The sequence below is a fragment of the Crocodylus porosus genome, unplaced genomic scaffold (genome assembly GCF_001723895.1).
Source record: "Crocodylus porosus isolate Cpor-Errol unplaced genomic scaffold, CroPor_comp1, whole genome shotgun sequence".
Taxonomy (NCBI): domain Eukaryota; kingdom Metazoa; phylum Chordata; order Crocodylia; family Crocodylidae; genus Crocodylus; species Crocodylus porosus.
Window position 1 is genome coordinate 11678257 of NW_017728906.1, and position 24909 is coordinate 11703165.

The 24909-nt window shown below is 43.3% G+C and overlaps 1 protein-coding gene across 2 annotated transcripts in view; it reads right to left on the reverse strand.

The window, feature by feature from the left end:
* Positions 1–1451: 1451 nt before the first annotated feature.
* The window catches only part of MPZL1 (myelin protein zero like 1), a 33144-nt gene continuing 9686 nt past the window's right edge, over positions 1452–24909 (reverse strand). Inside the window, exons 3-5 of one of the 2 annotated variants that reach the window (XM_019528678.1) lie at positions 19717–19849; positions 16355–16460; positions 1452–6056 (exon numbers count right to left, since the gene is read on the reverse strand). In XM_019528678.1, coding sequence (XP_019384223.1) covers positions 5955–6056; positions 16355–16460; positions 19717–19849 — 341 coding nt within the window. In that variant the 3' untranslated portion in view covers positions 1452–5954. Of the gene's footprint in view, positions 6057–16354; positions 16461–18138; positions 18213–19716; positions 19850–24909 lie in introns of both variants that reach the window. The other variant, XM_019528679.1, reaches the window with a different exon arrangement.

The window sequence follows — 24909 nt, forward strand, 5'->3', positions numbered from 1 at the left end:
CGCAGGCCCCTTAAAAAGTTTAGAAAATTAATATTTATCTGCCCATCATGCGGCCCTCAGTAAGCAGCTCTCCACTCAAAATAATTGCCCACCCCTGCTCTCCACTGATTGCAAGTTGAAATTAAAATGTTTCTAGCCTATAAGGACAGATATTCTGAACCAGCCTTCCAATAGGCATAACACAAGCCACATAAAAAACTTTTGAGATAAATAATCCCCTTCCTAAATTTATGCTTCAACATAGCTGTTCACAAGAGCAGGATACTGCAGTCTAGTATATAAGGTACTTCACAGTCCTGTGTTACTACACAGTTCTGTAGAAAGTCCATTCTTGTGTATTAACAGCAAACCAGGGTAGAGTACCAGGTCATACATGCTGTATTTCATAAATTTTAAGCCCAGAAGGGACTCTAGTCCAATCTTTTTTTTTAACAATTAGCATTTGCTGAGGCAGGCTCTCCTAACAAGGAGAGCTATTTAACCACTGATCTGTTTAATCTGGGTCAGGGTTCTCAACTTTTTTACTCGAGGCACCTCTCAAAAAGTGCCACAGATAAGTAACAGAGCAATTCTTTGGTGGCAAAGAACTTGGAAAGACCACAACAGGTCAGAATGTTTTAATGCTTTGGATTCCTATTTGAAATCTCAGGGTTTATCTTGTAAATCATGGTGCAGGAGTCTGTACCTCTACCACTAATTTTAGCACTGTATCTTTTAAAAGGATCATATGGCATCCTAGAGTTGAGAATCACTAATCTGCCATATTTACCTGAATCCAAGACAACTCTTAAATTACAATGATCCCCCAAATAATTAGACTGTAGACATGGAAAATGTATACACTGGTTATAATTTTCCAAGTATAGAATTATTGGAGCATTGTCTTTAAAATCTGTCATCCCTTCCCTACCCTACCCTACCCTCATTACTGCAGCAAGGAGACAGGCCCACTGTAGTGGGGAAGGCAGTGGATAGGAAGGGGGGCAACCAAAATCAGAGCCACAGCACCCCCTTCTCTCCCTGCAGCCTTGTATTCAAATCCAAGATAGGAGAAAAAGCTCTTTATGCTAAATGGGGGGACCTCATTTTTTGCGTCAAGTAAATACTTTTTGTCCACAAATACTGAAAAGCCCTCTGCTAAGCACGTTTATCTCTTGGTTGACTGAAGTCTAGTTCCCTTCGTTATTCCTAGGTCTGCTACCAACTTGCTGAGCAAGTTGCTGCATACACCACTAACCAGTTCCTATAGCTTGACCATGAAGAGATCACTTCCCAACCCCACAAGGAATCCTACATTTTAATGTGTGCACAGTACTCCTAACACCCCCACCAATAGTGTCTCCAGCCATTCAATATGTTCCAATACCAGGTCTAATCTCAGTTGGAGAGAAGTGGATAACATTTCCGTTGGAGAGTCTGAACCTGTGCAGGAGGCAACTTTTGTGTTCGTCTCCCTCCTCCATCCTGAACCATAACCAGCCCTGATTTGTGCAACAGATTACAACAGACAAACAATGGAAAAAAAAAGTGTATTAAAATATTCACAAGATTACAATAGAAAACATGAAAGTCAGTTCAAGAAAAAAAATGTCCAGTACAATTGTGTTCAAATCAGATGAATCTATCAAAGCAAAGCACAAAGAACAATTGCTATCACTTGATTTTTCACAGCCTTAAAATTTCTAGTGGGAGGCCTTGTGGTGTATACCTGGCTTCCTCCCCCCAAAGATTATACACCCATTTTATAGGTGTTTGTTCTGCTCTTTCTATCCCCCAAAATTTGGCAGAGCATTGGTGTGGTTCCTTCTCATTTGAGGAAGGTATTTTCCAAGTCAGTGATTTGCAGGAATGAGGGGACCTGTCTTTGCCCCAGCGTGGGAACAGCTGCTTTGGAAGGAGATAAACAAGACTGACTGCACAGCACATTCACCCCAGAAGGCAGTGAGCTTACAAACAATTTATGTTCCAGTTTTAAAAAGTGCAGAAATCCCTTAAAAATGAAAGGGTTTATTAACTTTGTGCTATTGCAAAGAGGGGAAATGGAAGCCTTAAGACGGGTATGATGTCTGAGTATAGTAGTTTAAATGACATGGTATCTCACATATCACATTGCATGTGGTCTACATGCTGCCACCATAGGAGAATATGACTGCCCCCAGAAATGTCAGATATTTTCCCAGATCCTCAACTAAAGATCTATGAAAAAGGAGGAAAGCCCACCACCCTTTTCACACAAACATTATAGAAAAATCCTTCATTTGGAGGTCCTAGACAAATATAAGAATAATGTAAACTCTGAGCAAGATTTAGAAACAAGATTCTTGGGGCATTAAAACTATGAAAAATCAGAAGCACCCTCCCCCCTCCCCCCCCCAAACACTGGAGATTCCACTCCAGAGAAATGCAACCCTTAAGACTTTGTATACACAAGCACCAAAAATTATGAGATGCTCAGCCAAACAACCTGGGTTTTCTCTTTTTAAATCCTCCGAAGTCAAGATCTGAAAATATCATCCAGTTTGAGATTGCCTCTCACATTAACAGGGATACAGCTGCTACCCCGTTCAGGTTCTTAGGACCAGATATACACCAGAAATACCAAGGAGATTGTGGCAGAGCAATTAAGGTACAGACCCAGAGGCACAGTGAAGTCTCTCTACAGACTCAAGCTTCAGGCCACCTCCAGCTGACCCAGCTGTAAAGGGTATCTAGCCATTTGGCTGGGGACTCAAAGGATACCAAGTATGATGCTGACTTATCAATATCTTGCATGTCTCTGGCTAAACAGAATGGTGCACCTTACCACCAGCAGGCTACTAGGGTTGGCTCTGACTCTACCTTAGCCCCAGATACCTGGGTATCCAGAGCTGCAGTCAACCCCTGGCCTAAACTTGGAAAAGGGCTAAGGAAATTATAGTCCACAGCTCCCAGTTCATTCATACTAGTGCTAATAACGTCCATCCTCTGGGTACCCCACTTCTCCACTCTCAAAAATATTTGCTGGCAGTCACCAAAGAATTAGAGGAAGGCTGGCAGTTCCTAGGAAAACACTTTGCCATTTTAGCAGTTCCAGTGAGCAGCAGCAAGTTTTAAGAGGGGTAAGAAACGTCAGACAAAAGTAATATGATCGGCACCCTTTACCTTCCAAAGGTGCAAGTTCTAGCAGCCAGACCCTGGGGAGGCAATCCCACAGAGTGTTTCTTTGCAGTGATGACAAGGTCAGTTTTAAAACTGAGAAACTACTTCTCTTGACAAACAGAAAAAAATGTGCATTGGCAGTTTTGTGCTGTGACACATTAGGTCCCCCTGGGAAACGCAAAGTATTTGTAATGTACAGGCTTCCAACACAGCTCCCTCTGCTCCAGTTATCCAAGAGTGGCCCCCATCACTGCAGTACAGTGGCATGAATTGGACTGCAGTATCAAAAGAGGCTATGAAAAGGAACAGAAAGCAGCTAATTCATTCAGTTGCTCAGAACGTGGAACAAACTTGTAATACCAGACCTGACTGCCATTTCATTACAGCACTACTCATGCTTCCATGCACATAGTAAAAGGGACAGCTCTGAGTTCTCACACCTGTAGAGCAGCCTCATCCTCCTTTCTGATCTCCAGCCCATTACTTATGCAAGAGAGTCTGCCTATCCTTCAACAAGCCAGCCTCTACACACAACACTGTTCATCAGAGGTAGACCCACAGGGGCAAGGAGCTAGCAGTAACATTGCGACAGAACTAGAGACTGGGAACTCCAACCCCCAGTCCCCCACCCCCAAAAAAACTGAAAGCCTTTTAAGGTCTGCACTTCTTTCTTATTTGCAAAACCCTGGGGAGAATACCAGGGAATTCAGAGGAAGCCAATGAAGCACATAAGAGTTAAAAGTTCACCATCAGTCAGGAGAGCATCAGGAAACCTATCAGACATCTGGGTCTGATGACATTAGCCACCAAACAAACAGGAAGTCAAAGAAGTTCAAAGTCTGCTCACTAAGTCATATAAGAGTCCACTTCCACTAACATAAGTTACTACTGCTACTAAACAAGGCTCAAAGCTAAGATAAGCCAAGGGAAAGGAAGCTCAAAATATGTGTGGTCCCATACTGCCTCAAATCTCCCACACTGCAGTCCTACTAAATTATAGAGCAGTTACAAGTTAGCAGCAGTCTTCTTTTCCAGAAATGGACTGCTGTTCATGTTTCCATGGACACAAAAATTCAATGTCCCTAATCAAGCAAAAATAAGATCTCCAGCTCATGCCACCTGCTGCTCAGTGCATTTGAGAGGCAGCTTGTTTTCTTCTAAAAGAACTGAGCTACACTTTGAAAACACTGCTTGTGTTAAAGAGGCTCTATGAAGCCTTGTTATGAATCTCTTCAGCCTGGGTCAAGCTCATACATTTGCAGCTAGACAATGCCAATCACAGGAAAGTTCCCCAAGGGCTGAGTACACATAGAGTTAACATCACATGGAGATGGGATTGGGCTCAACTTTTTCTAGCAGAACACAGCAGAAGAATCTCACTGAAGCAAGGAAGACCCTTGTCCTCAAATAGCAGCAGACTTGTGACAGTCCATTCATCACACTTCTCTCCCTTGTTCCAATTACATGTTAGGAGAAAACAAGAATATGAGCAGATTACTGCCAGTAGTTTTATCACTTTCTTTCCCCTCTTAAAAGTGCAACACCACCATCTCCACGAGAGCTCCTACTGTTTGATGGACAAAATGAACCAGGAAAGTCTCACAGGAAACCTGGCATCTCATGAAAGAGCACAGCATGATCTAACTGAGGCAAATCACCTGGAAACTTAATTTCCTACTCTGCTTTAGCTTCCTTATGAAAAAGTAGTGGCTTTTCAGGGCACAAACTTCAGTATACCAACCTGACCTCTATGCCTTAAAAAGACTGGCTTCTGCTACGTACAGAAATTAGACCTAAAAGTTGACAATTATTAAAAGGGTGAAAGACATTTCAGATAGTTAGAATAGTTGCCAGGCCTTTGATACCTTCTTTCTTCTTTCCTCATACGAATTATGAGAGTTCTTCTAAGGGAAAGGGTTCATGTCGGGGATGTGAAAGGTTAAACAATTAATCGTTTAACCAATAAGCCCAGTGATAAACACTTAAGCTTGTTTAGTTCAGGGCAGGGTGGCAAGGGAAGCTGCATGGTGCCCCAGCAGGAACCAGAGCAGGTAGGAGGAGGAGGAGAAAGAGGCAAGGAGGACTAGTACCCATAGCCTAAAAGGAAAATAGTAGGTGGCCTAATGACTCATCAATTAGCTCTTGCCACCTCCCCCTGCTGCCTCCCCCTCCCCCCAAGGGCCAGAGAACAGCTCCCAGGAGCAGCTGTGCTTGAGCTGCTGTATTATCGGTTAACTGTTTAACCAATATAATTACAGGAGGTTAAACTAATCATTTTTAAAATGATATTTACATCCCTAGCTCATGTATTCAATGAGATGCAGGAGGAGTCATAAAGAAAAGATAAGTGATACAGAAAAACATTCTAATATGGCTGGGGACAGGGGAAGGGACAACCTTCCTCATACCCCTCTTAATAGGAAAGTCACCCTCCCCCCACAAAGAGAAAGGTCAGGTCAGTCTAGAATCTCAAGCATTTTCCAGTTTTTCCATTCATGATTAAGATAAAAATATTTTTAAAACCGTGATGGTTGTGAATGTTCACTTTCTCTCTCCTTATCCTAGATACAAAAAAAGAATATTGGCAATTTATAAGCAGAATTCTTACCGCATCTTAACATGCAACATTGGTTTCACTTCTGTACGATTAAATAGACTATTTACACACAATACATATATATCTTTCTCTCTGTATCCACATGCATTGGTCCTAGGCTAGGGCATCAAAGGCCACATGTGAGTTCTCTGGGTCACATTTCATTCAAGCAATTCCAGTTTAGATGCGTGTTTTACTTTGGATTGGTTGGGACCTCCTCTCAGTTCTTCCGAATGTCAGCATAGACCACGGACTCAGACTTGTTGATTTTGTCACTGTGTTGCCCTCCAGAGTGATCTAACTGCGCATATATGACTGGGCCCTTAAAAGAGAAAAAAATAGAGAATTAGTATTTTTCAAAACAGGTTGCACTTCCCTTGCCTTACTGCAAGCAACACAACAAACAGAATTACAGCAAACACCCCATCCAATAGCCAATGATACCTCAAAGCAAGCAGAATGAACCCTCGCCTACACAGCAACTCTAATCTGCCACCTTGCTCCCCACCAGCAGACCGTGGAGCATAGGATCTTCCCTTTAACTGAACTGGCAAGCTTGTGAGGAATGCAAAGCAAGATTCAAAGTTCTGAAATGTACCAGCATTTCCTTAACATATTAACCTGAGTAGAAAATAAGTAGCTCCATCAGATGCATTCTGGATCTTTACTATAATAAATGCATTGTATTATAGAGTAACACAGCGTGCAAGAGTTCACTTCAGGGTTGCTGGTTGTAGCTGTGTTGGTCTAAGGACATAGGCAGACAAGGTTCTTTTGGTAGATGTGATATATTTTTATTAGGGCAACTAAACAGTTGGAAAACTTGTTCTTTGCAAGCTTCTTCAGGCAAGAGGAAAGTCTGTTCAGAGTTCACTTCATGAACTCTAACTCGTGATCCATGCAGCTTCCCTACCGGAACAATTGGAGGATCAAAGAACAAGCAGAGCAAATGAGTTCCAGCTTGCAGCTGATGCTGTGACATGATGCAGCCACCACTCTAAGCCTTGTACTAATGCCAGTACTTTAAGGAGGGGCTACCAAGAAACACTTAAGTCAATGCAGTACATGATGCTCTTTCCCATTCTATCAAACAGTCTCCCAGCCAGGTGGGAAAGCAGATCTAAGAAGTCCTGGCTACTGGGATCAAGGCTTCACCTGGCAATCTGAAAAGCAACATTAAGCCCAATAGAAATCTATAGTGGAATATGGCCAGAACATCTTGCCCACAGTTCAAGCCCAGGCATTATTCCTCCATACACTACTCAACTATTATGATGATCCAACCTCAAGGAACTGCATTATCCATAGCCTGGAAAGGAATCCCCATGCATAGTGTGTGACCCACACCATAAGAACTGGACACACAGATGCAGGCCAACTAATTTTGGCTCATCCCCCCCCCGCCCCCAGAGGGCAGCAAAGTACACAAAGATTAAGAACAGTGGCTGCTGCTTCAGCTGCAACAAACAGCCTGTGCCTTGACACAGCGTGCAAGAACACGGAAGCCAATGCTTCCCAAACTTTTCCTCAGCTTGATCCCCATCTTTTGCATGGCCCCTCACTCCCAACCCACAGCCTCCCACCCCCAACCTGCAGCCTCCTGGTCCTGCCGGTGCCCCTCACTCCTGACCCACTGCCCCCTTGCCCTACCAGTGCCTCTCCCTCCCAACCTGCAGGCCCCTACTCCCCACAGGTGCCCCAGAGCCAGGGCCTGCAGCCCCTCTTTCCCCCTCCCCCCTCTCCAGCAGTGCCCAAGCCCTAGCTGCCGCTTGCAGGAGGTGGCAGCTGTGTGGCCAGAGTAGAGCATATAGAAGTGCAGAGACCAGCTCCTGCCCCTCTGTCCACCCTCATCCCGTGGGTGGCACAGCCTGACCGGAGCTGTGGGAGGGAAGATGCAGGCTCCCTGCTGTAAGCTTAGGGCTCCCTGTCTTTCTGCCCTCCCCCTCGGGGGCTCCATGGCCCAGCAGGCAGGACCTGGCACAGGAGGGAGTATCGCACAGCCACAGCTGGCAAGCTGAGGTGCCCCCTGCCCACCTGGCAGCAGCAGAGGCACAACTTGGTGCCGCTGCAGCTCATCTTGGCAGCCACAACTGTGCAGCACTCCATCCTGTGCTGGGTCCTACCTGCTGGGCTACGGAGGCAGCTCTTGCCTGGAGCTGGTCCAGTCCCATTGCAGCCCCACACCCCACTGTGGGCACTGAAATCTTGTGACCCCAACCACCAATGTTGCAACCCCAAATGGTGTCACAACCCACCATTTGGGAACCACTGATGCAAGCAATTACTCAAGATGGAGACAGATCTGGAGTGCTGCACTTCCTAATAAGGGGTATCTGAGAAACAAGCAAAAAGCTGCAAAAAGGTTTTAAGAAAAGGAAAGGGATATGCCTGCTTTGCAATGTTAGGACATTTCACACTTGGTCAGTTAGATGGAGGCTACTGAGTGGTCTCAGCAGTCTCTACATTCAGCAACACTAACAATCCTATGTCATCTGGAAAAGACAACTGATTTAATTTGTTTGTTCCTTCTGGAAAAATCTTGCATTGCTACAAAAGATCTGAAACCCAATAAATTCTAAATTTGTGGCTCAATAATATTTCCCCTTTCTCAGTTCCAGTTCACTTTTCAGCTTTCCCTCTCTCTCTGTCTGGATGCTACTTCACTTTATATTCCCAAACACTTCCTTCCCAGAAGAGCAGGTATACATTGGATAGAGCTGACTCAGATATCCCTACAATCTATCATCCGGACTAAACTGAAGCAAGGAGTGGGACAAAAGTCCACCCCTATGGAGCCACATTGCTTTTATGAAAAATAGCTCTTGCATGCAGCTGCTACCACTCAGCAATTTTTCCAACCACAACAGGAAAGGGCTCTTTCCAAATACTACAGCCCTCTGGTGGGGACTTCCAGTTAAACTCTCTCTGGTTCAAGTATTTATGAAACTACATTAAAAAGCTCATACCAAATAAACAACAACAAAAAAGCAAGCAAAAAGAGGTAAGGGTGCTGGATGGACATGCGAGCTAAATAAAATGAAAATTTTAAATAAAAAATTACTGGGCAATAGCTATGACTTTGAAATTCTTGGCTATTAGCAGTGATGTCATTCTGGTTCATAGCATCAATGCCAGGGATAATTACCACTTACAGTTCAAATGCAAAAAAGTGCCCTATACTTCCTGTACAAGTGCTTTAAATTGTGCCAAGTGAGCCTAGAACTCATTTTCAGAGCATCTGACAAACTCCTCTACTCCTCAGACATGCTTGAATTAACAAATGTAAAGATGACGAATAATACACAGACGCTTTGCAAGATTCCATCTAGTAGATTCACTATCACTGTATTTACTCACTCCCATCCCCCACCTCCCTTCTCCCAAATAAGATAAGCTCCTTGTTTTGGGAAGGCAAAATGAAGAAAAAGATTTTTTCCAGAATCTTAACCACCACAACACAGGCTCACCATGGCTGATGGCCACATGCAGCCCACTCCTTAGAACAACTCACCCTCTCCTTGCAGCTCTAGAGTTACAGGTTTTACTATGTCGCGACTGCTGTCAAGCCCTTGGAAGCCATTCCAGCATCCCCACTCCTCTAATCCAGTGCAGAAAGAAGTTTCCAGTTTAAATACATCCCCCTCAATTTTGGAGGGATAATTTTTTGGGAAGAAAGTGTGTATGTAAGTAAATATGGTTCAGATCATGCTGATAATCATGCATGAGTCTCTGGAAGGAGCCCCATCGTGATAATTAACACTGTTTTCCAATCTGCTGAATAACTGATCAAGCACCATGTAGTTATTCCCAAGAAACAAATGCAATCATATCAGTAGATGCCACTGCAGAGGCTTTTATCATATGCTTCTAGGACCTTGCCAAGAAAGAACTAATGAAACAACTCTTTGTTCCACTGCAAAACACTCAAGTTAATTTTGGGAGAATGGAGATAATGTATCAGAGATTTAAAAGCCAAACAATAGTCCTTATTAGAATATAGTTTGAAAACTGATGTGCCTACTAGGTGTTTGTACCTAGACTGCCATGCAATATTGTCTTTTAGTATGCAAAATACACACACATTCCTAAGCTTAAAGTAATCAAGCACAATGTTGAATTAGTCAATCTTTGTGACGGCAGTTTGCTCCGCAATCTGGCAAGGCAGAGGAAGGTAGCAAACAGTGACATAAGTCTATGGAGAAAGTTGGTCAATTCAAAGCTTTTAATGAACTCCAACAGGAGTCTTAATAGAAGGTTCACAGCTATCATCTTAAGTGCTAGATATGGCAGAATTGGCATTTCTCTTCATGATTCATTCTTAATCAAAAGAACAAATTGCACTGCCTCACATTAACCAAATATGCTTAAATAGCTTGCATTTCAGAAAGAACCTGGCAAAGGACGAGAACCTAAAGGGCCACTATTGTGCTAGAAAATTGTCAACAGAAAGCCAGGAATGTAAAATTGCTGAACTGACAGGGACACTAAAACTAAACTCAACATAACAAGGATCCTGGTGTTCTCTGTTTAAAATCCGAAGTTCTATGCTAAAAATTCCAAATTCTGATTTAAAAACCCTGAATCCACATTTTTCAAAAATTAAATTGAAATTCAACTACATATATTGGTTATCAGTTGAACACAATATTTTATTGATATACTTACCATTTTAAAGCAATTTGGAAGCCTACAAGTGCCTCAATCATTAAAATAAATTCAGAATACCTATAAATTTTGGTTGTTTTTAATCACAGAAAGTCAGAATTTCCCCTGCCCCCTTTGTTCACCACGACACTGGTCCAACTGCAGCTGTCCCTCCCACTGCTATGTGGTGTTGAGCAGCCCCGATATGCCAGTGCCCCACCCATGCCATTGCCCCTCATTTCCGACCCACAACCCGCCAGCCCTGCCAGTGCCCCTCACTCCCAACCCACAGCCCCCTGGCCCTGCCAGTGCTCTTCACTGCTCCCAACTCACAGCTCCCTGCACCCAGATCCCCAAGTGTGTGAGGAAGGAGATGGGTGTAAGGAAGAGGGTGGGTATGGGCACAGGTAATGCATGGGGGGGGTAGGAGTGGGCACAGGCAATGCCCCTCTCCCCCCAGATTTCTGTGTCCAGAGTGGGGTGCAGTATTGTACCCTTGCAGGACCAGAAGCCACCTCCAGGGTCCAGCAGGCTGGACTACCATGCTGTCACAGCTGCAGCAGCATGTTGTCCCCCACACTGCTGCCAGGTTGGCAAGGGATCCCTCACCTTGGCAGTCATAGCAGCACAGCACTCCCTCCCACTCACTGGACCACAAAGGCAGCTCCTGCCTGGAGCTAGTCCAGTTCAGCCACAGCCCTGTGCGGACACGTGTGCCGCCTGTCCTCTTGCTGCATCGCCACACATGTGGCACTGCCTACCCCCCGCTCCCTCCAGTCCCAACATACACTCCAAATAAACTAAGACTTCTGGAAATGTCTTAAAAATCTTTGTACAGGTCATTTGCGAATGTGCATGTTCTATTTAAAAGTTAATCACTAAGGTAATACCATCTGGTTTTGATCTACCAAGCCAAATTAAAGCCTGGGCATAAGCTATATCCCAGGGGTAAGGAGGTAAGTGTGGGTAAGTGTGCAGGCAACATGACACTACAAGTAGATTTTATAGTCAGTGCTGCTTCTCTTTCACCAGAAGGGTTTGCAGATTTGAGATAAAGTAGCTGAGTACTCAAAGCTGGAGATTACCTACTGTGACAATATTGCAACAGCAACATTTGCTTTCAAATCTGTTAGAACTCAAGCCGCCAAGCAGGTCAGTAAGAGTTAACATGGATCCTTGCACTGAAGATGACTGTATGGGTGGGAGAGAAGAGCAATGATTATTGTAAAACAGAAATCCCAGAAAAGGAAAATAAAGTCAAAAGCAGAGGCTACAAGATGTTCTTTCCCGACATGTTTGCTGAGAAAGAAAGGATGGTGACAGCAGACTTGAGTTATCCAATTCTCTAATAATTTGGAGAATCAGACACACAGCTTAGAATGTATGGGTACCATTTGACAAGGCATCTATAACACAGTGGGCTAACCCGAGACATCTCTTCTACATAAGCCAGAATTAAACATTTATAGAGAACTTGTTCAGAAACTATCATTTATAAGCAGGTCTCATGGTCTAAAGTGAGATTGTGCAGTAGCTTAAAAATCTGCAATTGTGCAGCTATATTAAACTGCTCTGTAAATTGAGCAATAGTTTAAATACAGTAAAGCTTTGCTATCCAGAATGAGTGGGGTAAGGAGGGTGCCAGTTATCTAAAAATTCTGGTTACTGGAATTAACATGACAGCAGCGCAGAGTCATGGATGGCGGTGGTGACTTCCGCTGCGTGCAAATGCCTTCCCCACCCCATCCAGCCGGCCAGGCGACTCCTGTGCAGCCCACATAGGGGAGCCACTGCCCTTCCCACCCCCCCCCCCAGCCCTGCTCAAGAAATACTTCACACGCATGCCAGAAGATAGCGTACTCCTGTTAGTAAAATGCCGATTAACACAGCTTTTACTGTAAAAAGAAAAAGTGAGAGAGGAGAGAGAAAATAAGAGAAATAAATGAGGTGCTGCCATAGATGAGTGGAACTGCACTGGCTTCTGAAAGTTAAAAATGACCATTTGAAGACACTCTAACCTTTCAGCTTCATAGATAACCTTCAAAATATCATCAGTTAGCAGGTTAAACCAATGCAGATTCTATCCAAATTTACTGACAGTCTGAAAACACTGCCTCTGAGATGATAACCGAAACAGATCAGTGACTCAAGTTTTATTTCATTTAAATAGTCATCATATATAAATTACTTTCAGGATGGATGGGTACACACTTTTAAAAATTTATATTAAAAAATTCAAATTCAGCTTTTTTCTCTTTAAAATAAGCCTGTTCAAATTATATTTGCAACTATGACTGGTTTTAAGGACTACACTATTAAAATTGTAATAAAACACAACATAAAAAGACATGCTACTTAAATGAACCATTTGCAAATTGCAATGGGTTCAAGCAGTGGTAGCCAATCCCTGTGGCATAAGCACCACAAGTGACACAGGCAGCCTTTTTGTGTATGCAACAGGTCAGGGAAGGGAAGGAAGGGAAGGGACAGGCTACCCAGAAGCAAACTGGGAAAGACACAGAAAGCAGAGCATCAGATTAAGCAGGGATCATAGAGTATGGAGCAGAAAACAGGGCAGGAAATCAGGCTGAGAAAGGGGATCAGTGATAGATGGGCAGAACATGAGATTAATTTGTGGTACCCGTGCCAAAAAGGCTGGCCCCCACTGGGTTAAAATATGCTGCTTTTTAGATTCCAAACATAATGGAGGAGAAAACATTGATTTTTAGATCAACATAGGCATTATAAATATATTATAGTGTCATGTACTGCATTCAACATCTGTATTATTTCAGTTTTCAGAATGGGGCAAAGTGAATTAATATTTTTTCCAGGTGTAAATAGTTGAGTTTCGTGATGCAGATGGGCATTTGCTCTTAATTTGGTTTAATTTTAACTAAGCAGCCATAAAAAGGTTATGTTCTCATTTGGGCTAGCTCATTTTAAGCTGGAAAACCAATGGGAAGTTGAAAAAGCAGCAAAGACTGAAAAAGTTAAAATATATTAATAAAATCAAGTCAGAGGATACTTACTAATTCTATAAGCATGAAGAACATTAGGCCAGATTCTCAAAGGTATTTAGGCACCCAGAACTGAAGATGTGTAATTTTGTACATCCCATTAAGTGTTTCAGTAGAGTAAATACCAAACTCCTATTTAAGTCAGTGCTCAGGCACTTTTGCAAGTACCACTGGAGCATCTCTCCATTTTTTACAAAGGTATTTAAGCACCATGGTAATCAGAAGCCATCCATCAGCTCACTAACTACATTCAATACTTCTTTTTATTAAATTAAGTCAGTTTTAAATATAAAACATGCTTCAGTTAGTATTTTTTCTTATGCATCCTGTATATTTCAGGGAGCTTTAACTTTATTTAATATAAGCAACTGCTATTTTATTCATTTTAATGCAATTCCAGTTACAGCTTGGCATGAAAAAAAATTGTGAATGACATACTTCTTTTTTTTTTTTTTTTTTTTTTTTTTTTAAAGAAAAGCAAGCATAAGAACCTAAATAAATGTATAAACTATGAACTGCTCAAATAGGCATATAGACAGTATCTCCTAACAACTAAAAAGAACATTAAAATTTACTGTGGGTGCTATATTTAGTTACAAATCAACATGTTGGCATGTTTATACCGATGAGAATGAACCTTTCTTCTGGAAAGGAAATAAAAAGTGCAAAGATTAAAAATCAGTTATTTACATCAATGTTTCTTGCTTGTTGATTGTAATTGTGATTCAAATCAAAGTAATGGGGGAGAAGGAAGTCAAACCAACCTAACTTCATTTTGGATCACTAAAAAGAAACAAGTGCCCATACCCCAAGACAGTGGACAATACTGAGGCAGGAGGCAAAGGAGCAGTTAGGTGCCATCAAGGTCTGCCAAAATCCTTTTTGCTTGCCCAGAGGTTCATCTCCACCCCAGTTCCCAAAGCCTCAACTGCCATGCTACACAACCAAAGTCACTTCCCACGCCTTCCTCTGTGCCTACAGCTCCCATGTTCTCTGCCCATCTATCAAATCCTTTATTAAGCTTCCAAGGAAGAGCTCATAGTTCAGCTGTCAATGCTAGTCAGCAGCACACTAACTGTTTGAAATTGGATAGCAGTATTTTTGACTGTTTAGTTTATAAGAACTAATTGTATAGAAGGGGATCACGGGAAAAAATGCCATATAATTGCCAATTTTCTACTGCTTAATTTCAATCTAATAATCCACAAAACAGGAATATTTCCAAGAAAACAGTGTACTACAAGATGGTTGGACAGAGATAAGAAAGCACTTTCACTGGACCAGGAAGTAACACTGAAACAAAAGAAACTTACAAACAGATTCCAGCCATCAGATTTCTTCTCTGGAGTGCTGCTGGGCTTAAAATGCACTTCCTGCACATAGCTCTTACAGCACTTAAGTATAAACCAATCTTCAGCTTTTGGGCTTTTTTCTACACAGGGAACTTGACCAAAATAGCTACTGCAAAATAACTCCATCTCTAAATCCTTGTTCCGGAACAAGCTCTTTTTTTCTGATTAAAAATAATTCCACTCCATCCTTTTCTACTAGTTTCAACATGGCTGCTGTCATTTAAATCTCCTGGTAAACCCCATCTCAAACAGGCCAACAGCTGCATGATCCCTTGTCTACCTCCTTGCTCAAAGTAGCCCAAGAATATTTCCTTGAAATATTTCCTTTCAACTCTAGCCTAAAACAATAGTCATCATTTGATTTTCCTTTGTATGGAAATAATCCACTAAGTTCTGTTCAAAATCAAAAAATAGTTCTCCTGAACTACAAGTACACTGTCTTCCCAAGCACTCCTAAAACCTGTAAACAGGATGGCCAAAAGACATTACAGTTGGAATTTAGTCATTTGAAATATAGATCCACAAAGCCATCTAACTTTTCTTGTTTTATACCATCTACATTTATAAATGCCTATTGGGAAGCTTAATTCGTACAGGCACAGACTTTGTCTTCATTTGGCTCTACAGTGCTCAGTGTACTCTCTGCACTAACTACAGAAGTCCTCTCCTTCAGTATCTTTAAGGTGTTCATACACTTCCATTATTATTGGCCTAATTTCTTCCACTGGCTCATAAACATACCACTACATGTTCCAGCACTGATACCTTGGATATTCTTTAAGGACACCACGTTACACAGAATCCCAGCTTAAAGTGCCCATTGTCAATCCAAGTCCCTTCCCCTCAGCTCATTAAGGAAACCTCCATTTCCTGTGGGATGGTTGGCCAAGACAGTGATAGCTTCTTCCTTCAATTGTTCTGTGAAACTAAACAAGTTCAAAGGTTTTAGAAGAAGCAATGAAATGTAATTGTTATCAGCTCACAAAGCTAATGGTAGCCTACTGTGGCAAAGGAGACTTCAGAAGCCAAAAGCATGCACACAGGGCCTGACCATCACCCTCAACTTCTTCCACTATGCTGACTCCCTTTCAAGCACAAGGGCACATCTACACTAAGGAAGACCATGTTTTTCTCTCAGAAGGAAAAAAAATCTAGCAAAGACTGGACAACTTCGTATGCAACTCACATTGTCATGGTAAGCCCTGTAGCTTACGCTTTAATGCATGTCAGCAAGTCAAGGCAAAACTATAAGCTGTGCCTTATTTTCACTTTAAAAGTCACCTTATTAGTTATCGTGCTGCATAAGAGGTAAGAACTACTTCCTTGCCTAGATAAGACAAGGGGAAGCTAACTGCCAAAATGAATCCTTCCCCTCTTATGAAAAACTCTTAGCTGAAGCTCCTTGTGTGTGAAGCTCCCCAGCTTCAGCTTCCAGCGAGCAGACAATCTTACCTCCCATGTAGCTCAAATGCAGCAGAACATACAGTAAGCTTATCCACCTCTCCCACCCACCTCCATCTGCTCCACAGCACAGGCACGGTCTCTCCCATGTCCTGGGAGGACACAACATTGGAGAGTTCAGAAAGCAGCAGGATGCCGTTTACCTGGTGTGATCTGGTGGGCACGCTGTTTACCAGACACCCCATGTCAGAGGGTGACTTCCGTGGAGCCTGCTTAACCGGTGACATCAAGCTCTCAGAGGTACTGCAGCTGACGAGGTGGCAGAGCAGAGTTTGCAGGACAACATTCAAAAGACAAACAAAAAAAAGGAACAAAAACAAAAGCAAGTGATGGCAAGATGAAGCGGCAGGTTATGCCAAAGTAAATGTGATCATAATGGGTACACTGGGACCAACTTACATTCTCTCTCTTTGTCCAGTCACTATGCACTTCTCCACACACACACAGCCCTCTATGGAAAGGCAAGCAGCAACTCTACCGGGGCTAGCAGCTTCCCTAAGTACTGTCTTCTCTACTACTCTTCCCCACCATCCACGGTAAGCATACTAAGCCACCAGGAAGCAAGACTTCTTCCTTGATGACTCAGATTTAAGGTAACATACCAGTGACATGCTATACCCAAGCTGAACAGCACAACCCTTAGCACACAGAAACAGGGTACTATTACTACAACTAGAGACAGGACTATCAGCTCTACCACACCACGCAGGCAACTGCATGATGTCTCCAAACTAGTTATCTTATATTAATTATCTTCCAGACCAATTCAGTCCCTCACTCACTAGAAGCTGGTGTCTGTAGTGGTCACCATAACAGTCAATAGCAGTAGATGGGCTGTCAGAGTTTAGAGCCCACTGGATTTACAGTAGAACGGAGCCATCATTTTCATGAGCAAATCATGAAATTGGAGGAAACTTTAATATTAGCTCAGTTTAGTTTGACTTTCAATTTTCTCCTTTCTGTCTGCATACAAGAGAGAAAAGAAGACACCTCTGGAAATCTTATATTTCCCCTCCCCCTCCTCTTTTTAAACCCAGGAGAAGTGGCCCTTCAGATTTTTGAGACAACCCTTCCCCTCTCAGCAACTTATTTTCAATCCTCTGCCATGCATACTCTTCTTATCTACATACATGCACTAAAGAAAAAGACTAATAATTTTCCCTTACTATCCGGTAACTAAGCATCCTCATCTCACCATACACCTCTCCATAAAGAATGCACACAGCCAATGACAAACATGTGAGTAACGATACTGACATTGAACAGAATGCCTTTCACAAGCCAACCTTTTTGTTTATCCAGGGGCTAAGTAAACTTTCAGAGACCTGGTCTCTCAAATATTTAACAGGCAATAATTAAAAGGGAAGTGTTGATGGGACACCTACCAGTGAGGGGCTTCCACTGTTACTGGGACTGCGCCAGAGCAGCCCTTTGGGCAATTAAAATGCATCAGCAGTGATTTCCTTGGATTCATTCAAAGTATTCCTACAAGTCTGTATCGTACCTACAGGTTACAATGCAATTTTAAGAAGCTTGTGCACAGAGAGACTATGGTGATGGGTACTTCAGAAAAACAAGGTTACTGTCATGTAAGCAAAACAGGCATTGGAGTTTGGCTTTATTTCTACAGGAAGAGTCTGAATTTTTTTGAGTTCTAGTCCATGCACTGGTGAGTTCTCTACTGGAAGAGATCAGTGGGACACAGTTTGGGATACGCAGCATTCCCGCCCTGATTAGACATGAGACAATGAACCCAAAGCGCTTAATGAAATGCATCACCCCTCCTTGCCATTCTACGTAACAGATTCCAGCACAAGTTACAATGGAGTTATGTTAGCACAGAGCTAGCTGGTTAGTCAGCAAGGGAAGAGGAAATGTGTACACATACACACGGGTATTAAACAGCAACCACCAATGAATTAGTTACCATGGTGTCTAGTGGGACTGGAAGAGGAGACCCAGCCCTGTTACATTCCCAATCTGGCGTCTATATCAGGATCTCTGAAAAGAGAGGAAGATAAGCAGGATCCAATCCCAGCATACCAAGGCAGAAAGGAAAAAAAAACAAAAACAAAAAAACACCAAAGTCAGTAAGAACAGAGATTGTGTCACTGCCATGCAGGGGTGCCAGATACCACCCAAGTGCCCCGCCCCACTTCAGCCCAAGACAGAATCATTATCTAAATACAAGCGCATCATACCACCACACACCAAGTTAGTTTCATTTAGAAACAAGTCTGCAAGTCTGTGGCATAGATGCGAACAGTAACCACAGCACATCCAGCCTTCCCCTACTTCCTTTTAATCAGTATGGCATGCAGTGGTAAAATAGTCACTGAAAGCAGCATTAAATTCAAAGATTATTTTGCTGGAAGGAAGCCTAGAGTGGTTAAAACTATTGGAAGAACTTACAGTGCATGGATACTACCAACCCAGCCCTGGCACCACACTGTGCATTGTTCAGCCGGAAACAATGGAGAGCAGATCACTCATGAGCAAGGCATCTGGACCCTGGTACGAGAGCCTTTGCCTGTCAGTGCATGCTTCCTTTAGGTATTATTGTAAGAACACATGCAGAAAGGGAAGCAAGGCTTTCCACACTGAACTCGGAGCATACACACCTGCCTTCACTTCATTCAGTCTTACCCACTTTCTCTAAGCTCTCCAGCTGGGAACAGGACAGAGTAGGGAAAAGTTCCATTTAGAGACACCCAGAAAGGTTCCCTTAGGGAAGGGAAGTTTCTTTTATTGTCTAGGTAAATCACATAAGTGCAAGAAACAGGAAAGAATGTGTGGAGGTTGGGATAAAGAAGTATAAAACCTGCTGCATTCAGTTTTGGTGCATGCAGCTTTGCATTCATTGCATCTTGGAGAGTCGGAGGGGAGGGAGTGAGAGCTTGTATTCCCACAACCCTGCTTAAAGCTTTGATACTGTCCCCTCAAGCAGACAGGTGTTTTTTTTAATCAAGTTTATTTGGTTTTTTTACATCTCAAGTGGAAATGAAGATAGGGAAGCCACAGCATGAATAGAGAGAGATTTTTTCTTCCTTAAGTTGAACAGTGTGCTGATAAATGGGGGTAGATACTACTTCCACAGTGCACTGGAAACCAGAAGCCCACAGATACTCTCTCAGCAGACCAATTTATTGGAAACGCATGCAATCCATGGCCCTTTTTGGAGCAATGGGGGAGATTTCCTATGGGCACGAAACTATGATTTGGGGACAATAGAAGTTAAATAACTTTAATAGGAGTTGCATGTGCATCTAAGGATAGATTTGTCCTTTCAAGCGTAGTATAGAGCTGGACAACAATGATCAGGCACAAGAGTGGACATGAATCCCAGCTATAAACTCAGTCCTCCACTTGATCCTGAAAGCCTATTTGGGAGGTTGCAATAGCCAAATCCTAAAGATCCGGCTGGAATGAGTCCTGCCCCATCTCAACCCCTTTGGTCCTCTTTGTCCTTCCCACTACACGCTGAGGAAGAGAGAAGAGTTCTTACCCAGAATAACGCTTTTTAGAGTTCTTCTTTCTGACGATGATACACGCAATAAGAGAGATGAGCAAAACAACACCTACAACTGCAGCAACGGCTACCCCTGCCACCATCATCATCGGGAACACAGTCAAGCTGTCTGGGGAGAAAGGGAAGAACACAACATTCAAATCACCTTCATTCTCTAGTTCAGAAGAGTCAGTGAGAACCATAACTCTTCCCCCCGCCACTAAGTTTGGAGCAGAAGGCAGTCCTACAGAATCACTAGCACAAGGCATGAATGGAACAGCAAGCAGAGGACAGTCCTATGAGCACAAGGCATGCATTTTTGTTTTCATAGAGCATATTCAAAACTGATTTAATTAAGCTAAGGATTTTGACCCGGAAGTCAAGGAGCAAAGAAGGTAAGAGACTGACAACCTTAACTCTCATAGGGCGTGTCCACATATTCAGGCACGTGCGCTTGCAGCAGCTCCAACAGAAGCAGTGCAAATTTGAGCCAGGGCTTTTTGCCTTAGCACACGTGCCCAGACATGCACTTGGGTGTGGTGCAAGTTGTGCCACTTGGGGCAAAATAACCCTGCCTGGCTCCTCCTGGATCTGCAGCCAAGGGCCAGCACCTGTGCTGGCCCCAACAGTGTAAAAAGCTGTCCTGTCCTGGCCCCAAAAGGCTGCCCTGGCAAGTTGCTCATGGCTACTCAGTCTCATGTGCTTCTGGGACCCAGCCAATCTGTACCCAGGGACACTACCCCATGTGCCAGCTGGACTGCTGAAGCAGCTCTGAGAGTTCGCTGCACCCTCTACCCACTGCAGCAGTCTGGCAGTGGGGGCTGCTACACGGCTGTGACCTGCTGTGCACCTGTCAGACCCAGATAGGGACTGCACAGCCAGTTGATGCACCTGCCCCTCTGGGCCAGCCGCCAGCAGGCTGTGGCTGCAGAGTTGGCTCTTGTGCGGCACTACTGCCATGTGTGCACCCTGCCCGGCCATCTGGGCAGCTATCGCCCGTAAGATGTTCCCAGTGTGGTGGCCTGCTTTGAACTGTCAAAGCACGTCCTCCTGTCCAAGTGGCCAAGAGGTCAGCCACCTCCAGCTGGGTCCAAGGTACCAGCTCTGAGCCAGATCCTCTGCCTGGGCCTTGCCACCTGCCTCCCTAGCAGGAATTCTGGTGATCTTTATTTGAAAACTGAAAAAATACCTGATAAAAATATCCCAAAGTCACTCTGTTAAATACCCCAAAATCCAAGTTCCTATATATTGATATATATGGGGGGGGAAGAGAGAGAGAGAGAGAGAGAGAGAGAGAGAGAGAGAGAGAGATTGATTTATATCTATAGATACATATATATCTAGAGAGAAACTGCGAGATCAGTTGGGCCATGTTTTATTGATATATCTACAGTGTTAAAGCAATTTGCAAGCCTACCAGTGTCTCTATCATCATAATAAAATGAATTCTAAATACCTATATGCTTTGCTGTTTGCCTTTGGTTTTCTTACCATAGAGCAGTTAGAGCTCCCCCTGACCCCTTCACTAAACAGGATGTGGGGACAGCAGCCCCTGCAGCCACAGCTCCTGCCAGCAGGTCCCATCCCATCTGGCAGCTGGGAACACAGGGTATGCACGCTGGGGGAATGTGGGATTTGCAGAAGGGTGGTGGGAAGAAGGGGTGGGGAATGTGGAGGGATGGGGGGGGTCCATGGCATGTGTGGGTGGATCATGGGGAGACTGTGGGGAAGGCTGCGCAGGATGGGTGGGTCCCCTGCCCCCCACATGGCACAGCACCCCCACACAGCTCAGACTTTCCCACAGGGGCCACATAGCCAGTACACCCCTGCTTGCTCCCCCAGCCACCCAGATCAGTGAACCGTGGCAGCTGCTACTGCCAGGAGTGCAGGGCTTTTTCTTTTATTTTTTCGCTATTTTTTTTTTTTATTGCCATGATGCTGGGGCCAGGTAAGGCAGCAATGGGGGACAGGTGAGGGGTGGGGCAGGCAAGGGTCTCTCCATGATCCCTTCCTCCAGGCCCCCTCCCCACTTATCAGCACAGAGCCCAGGTCCAGCTCCCTGCATGGGCAGGCAGCATGCTTCAGCGACTGAGGGTCAACCATAGAGATGCTCTGGCCGGCTACCGAAGTGTCTCTGTGGAGAACCCGAGCCTCCGTTTGCTTCAGGGCATGGTCCTGGACCGTACCCTGCCCCACTTTTTTCCCCCGGGGTATTTTTTGACCCCTGCATATCCAGGGGTCTGATTTCGCCCCTGAACTGCAAATCTGCAGCATGGAGAACATTTTTTGATTCCCACACGTGCCTCCTGCAGCATCTCAAAGGGCTTTGAGATGCTGCAAAAGGCACACGCACGTTCGTCTGAACACACCCGTAGTGTTTTACTTTGCTCTCAAGCAAAGCAATACAACTTCCAGTGAATTCAATTTAAAAAGAAAAAAAAAAGGGACAGGTACATTTGAGGGCAGAGTTGAATTTAGCCTACATTGATCTACAAGTGAAAAGCACTGTACAGGAGCTACTATTCAGGTGGCATGCACCCAGTTCAGTTATCATTGATGAGTCTACAAACAGAAATATTAAGATTACCTTAAAGCTTTTATTCATGCTTCCTACACCTTCAAATATAATCACTATCCATTACTGTAAGGTCATTGTCTCTATTCTTAAGCAGGGATACTCTGTAAGTACTATTCCAGTAAACTGAAGAGGCAAGTGAGTTCTCTGCACAGCTTCCCACTATCCACTGTTCATAACCTACCCTTTGCTTTCAATTTATTTGCAAAAAGAGCTTCTTTTTTTCCCAGGGGGGTGGGGGGAAGAAAAAAAAACAAGAAACAAGAAAACATACCCCAAGGGCTTATAATGGAGGTCTAAAAATGTTATTATGTATAGCTCTGCTGTTCAGAAGAGGTTTTCTCCTCAACATTTAATAAGTAAAGCCTCCAACATAAAACATTATAAATGAATGCAAGACACTCCAGGGTTGCACCTCTATGATGCATAACTACACCAGTGCTACCAGTGCCAAGGACACTTGACCTAGCAAGGTTTTCAGTAGGCAAAGCATTCCCATCATACATTCTGTTTAAGTGCTCATGGTTCACCATACCCTCACACAGGCAAAAACCACATGGTTTTCAGCTTGCCATGCCTAGCCTGAGTGTGCGGTACACCTTTTTGGAGCTGGCACACCACAGTTACATAACGGCATATATTCAAATCCTGTTCATTTTGGTTTTCTACCCACTTTCAACAGCAGTGCTGCAGGAGAAACTACCTACTCCCAAGCCCTCCCAATGGGTATGCCATCCTTCTAGCAGAGGAAACGTTGATGGTCATCAGCTCCTTTAGCATGCAATTTCTTTTTTGTTTCTTGTTTTGCCACAAAAACAAAAGTATTTACGACATTTTTTCCCTCCAGTGAATGGAGCCATCTAGGGCCTTCCGTAACTTCCATCTCCTAGGGAAAGGAACCCCAAAAGATGCATCACCACTTCAAGGGCAAAATGGAAACAGTGAGAAACTAGTGAGTGCATTAGCTTCACGGGAGTCTAATAGACATCACACTCATAACACAATTAATGCATTAATTATGTTATATAGTAGAACAACAAAACAAGAAGCTCGTCAAGTTCTATGGAATTTTTTTGGCTGTTCCCCATTGTACCATCAATTGAAGGTGCGGCTCAGTAAAGCTCCACCACACTGCCAGCCTCATGCAGGACTATCAGTCTGCCAACATATGGAGAACCTGTCAGATGATGCTGCACACTGCCAAGCTTAAAGAGCCCCATCGAAGGCATGATATCAGGGACTAGTCCCCAATACCATACTTCCCATGGCATCCTTTGAACATCTGGATAGGCAGGGAGTCCAGCATCAAGGACACAGTCCCACCACCTGTCATGCAAGAGTGGGTGTATGATAAATTTTATCCAAGATCCTCAATATTGTGTGTCCTGCCTGCTGGGGGAAGGGGGGTGGGGAATAAATAATAAATAAAAATCCCAGAAGGCTGAGTTACAGTGACTGAAGCTGGCTCCTGATTGAAGCTGGTTCTCATAATCCTGCCCTTCCAGAAAGCAGAGCATTAAAAATCAATAAATAACTAACCAAACACAATGAACACCAACCACTATATTTTTGATTAAGTAACCTGTATCAAAATTCCTCATTTTTTGTACCGTCATTCTTCAATTTCTTTCATATTAACAAAAGGTTGACATTTAAGGGGGTTTTTTGAAACCAAAACAGACTTTAAGAAGCTACAGATAGCAAGCTACACTAGATGCAAACAGTTACAACACGTGAGTGAACTTAACATGAACATCTTAGTTTAAGGGGCAACAAGTTAAATGTATTATTAAAGTCTTCTGCAGGTTCATTACTACGTCTAATCTCTTTTGGGAGTGGTATTTATACAAACAAAGGATTATACGCTTCTTCAACATAGGGCTTTCCATGCTTGACAAATTATTGGTTCAGCTGCCATAGAATAGTCCAATCAATGTATTTCAAATCTGATTACACTGTATTGTATAAAATTGACAATAAATTAGTAAATTAATCATTTTAATTCAAACTAACATTCCAATAGATACTAAGATCTTCTATTCATATTCAAAAATTATTCCTAATTTCTCTTAAATCTACTACCATAACAGTCTGTTCCTATAACCAAGCTTTCAACAGTGGTAATTTTCTTTGAGCTTCTTAGTTAAGAGGAAAAAGCTTGAATTGGCTTTATGAAGAAAAAACAAGCCAACAAGGATTTTAAACAGTCTGACATGCCATATCCAGATTGCTCAACACCGTCTTTTCATGCCAAGCAAAATTCTTGCTGTAAGCAGTTCCCTTTTTGTAAGTAGGGCATGGCTAAACCAACATAGGGAGATCAAACTTTTGCTCTCAGTTACTTATTAACTTCATATTTTCTCCAAAAAGCTGTTGCTAAGCTTGCTATTGAAACACAAGTATATATTTTCCTCATTCCGGGAACTGACTTAGGATAAGTGCTTTAAGGGGGATGACATAGTAGGGGACCTACAGATCGGTAGCCATCTGGGGGACAGCGATCACCTAAAAATACAATTCAGCATAAGGCCTCGAGTGGGTAAGGTAACTAGCAGGGTGAACGTGCTGGACTTTAGGAAAGCTGATTTCAGTGAACTCAGGCGATTAGTGAAGGA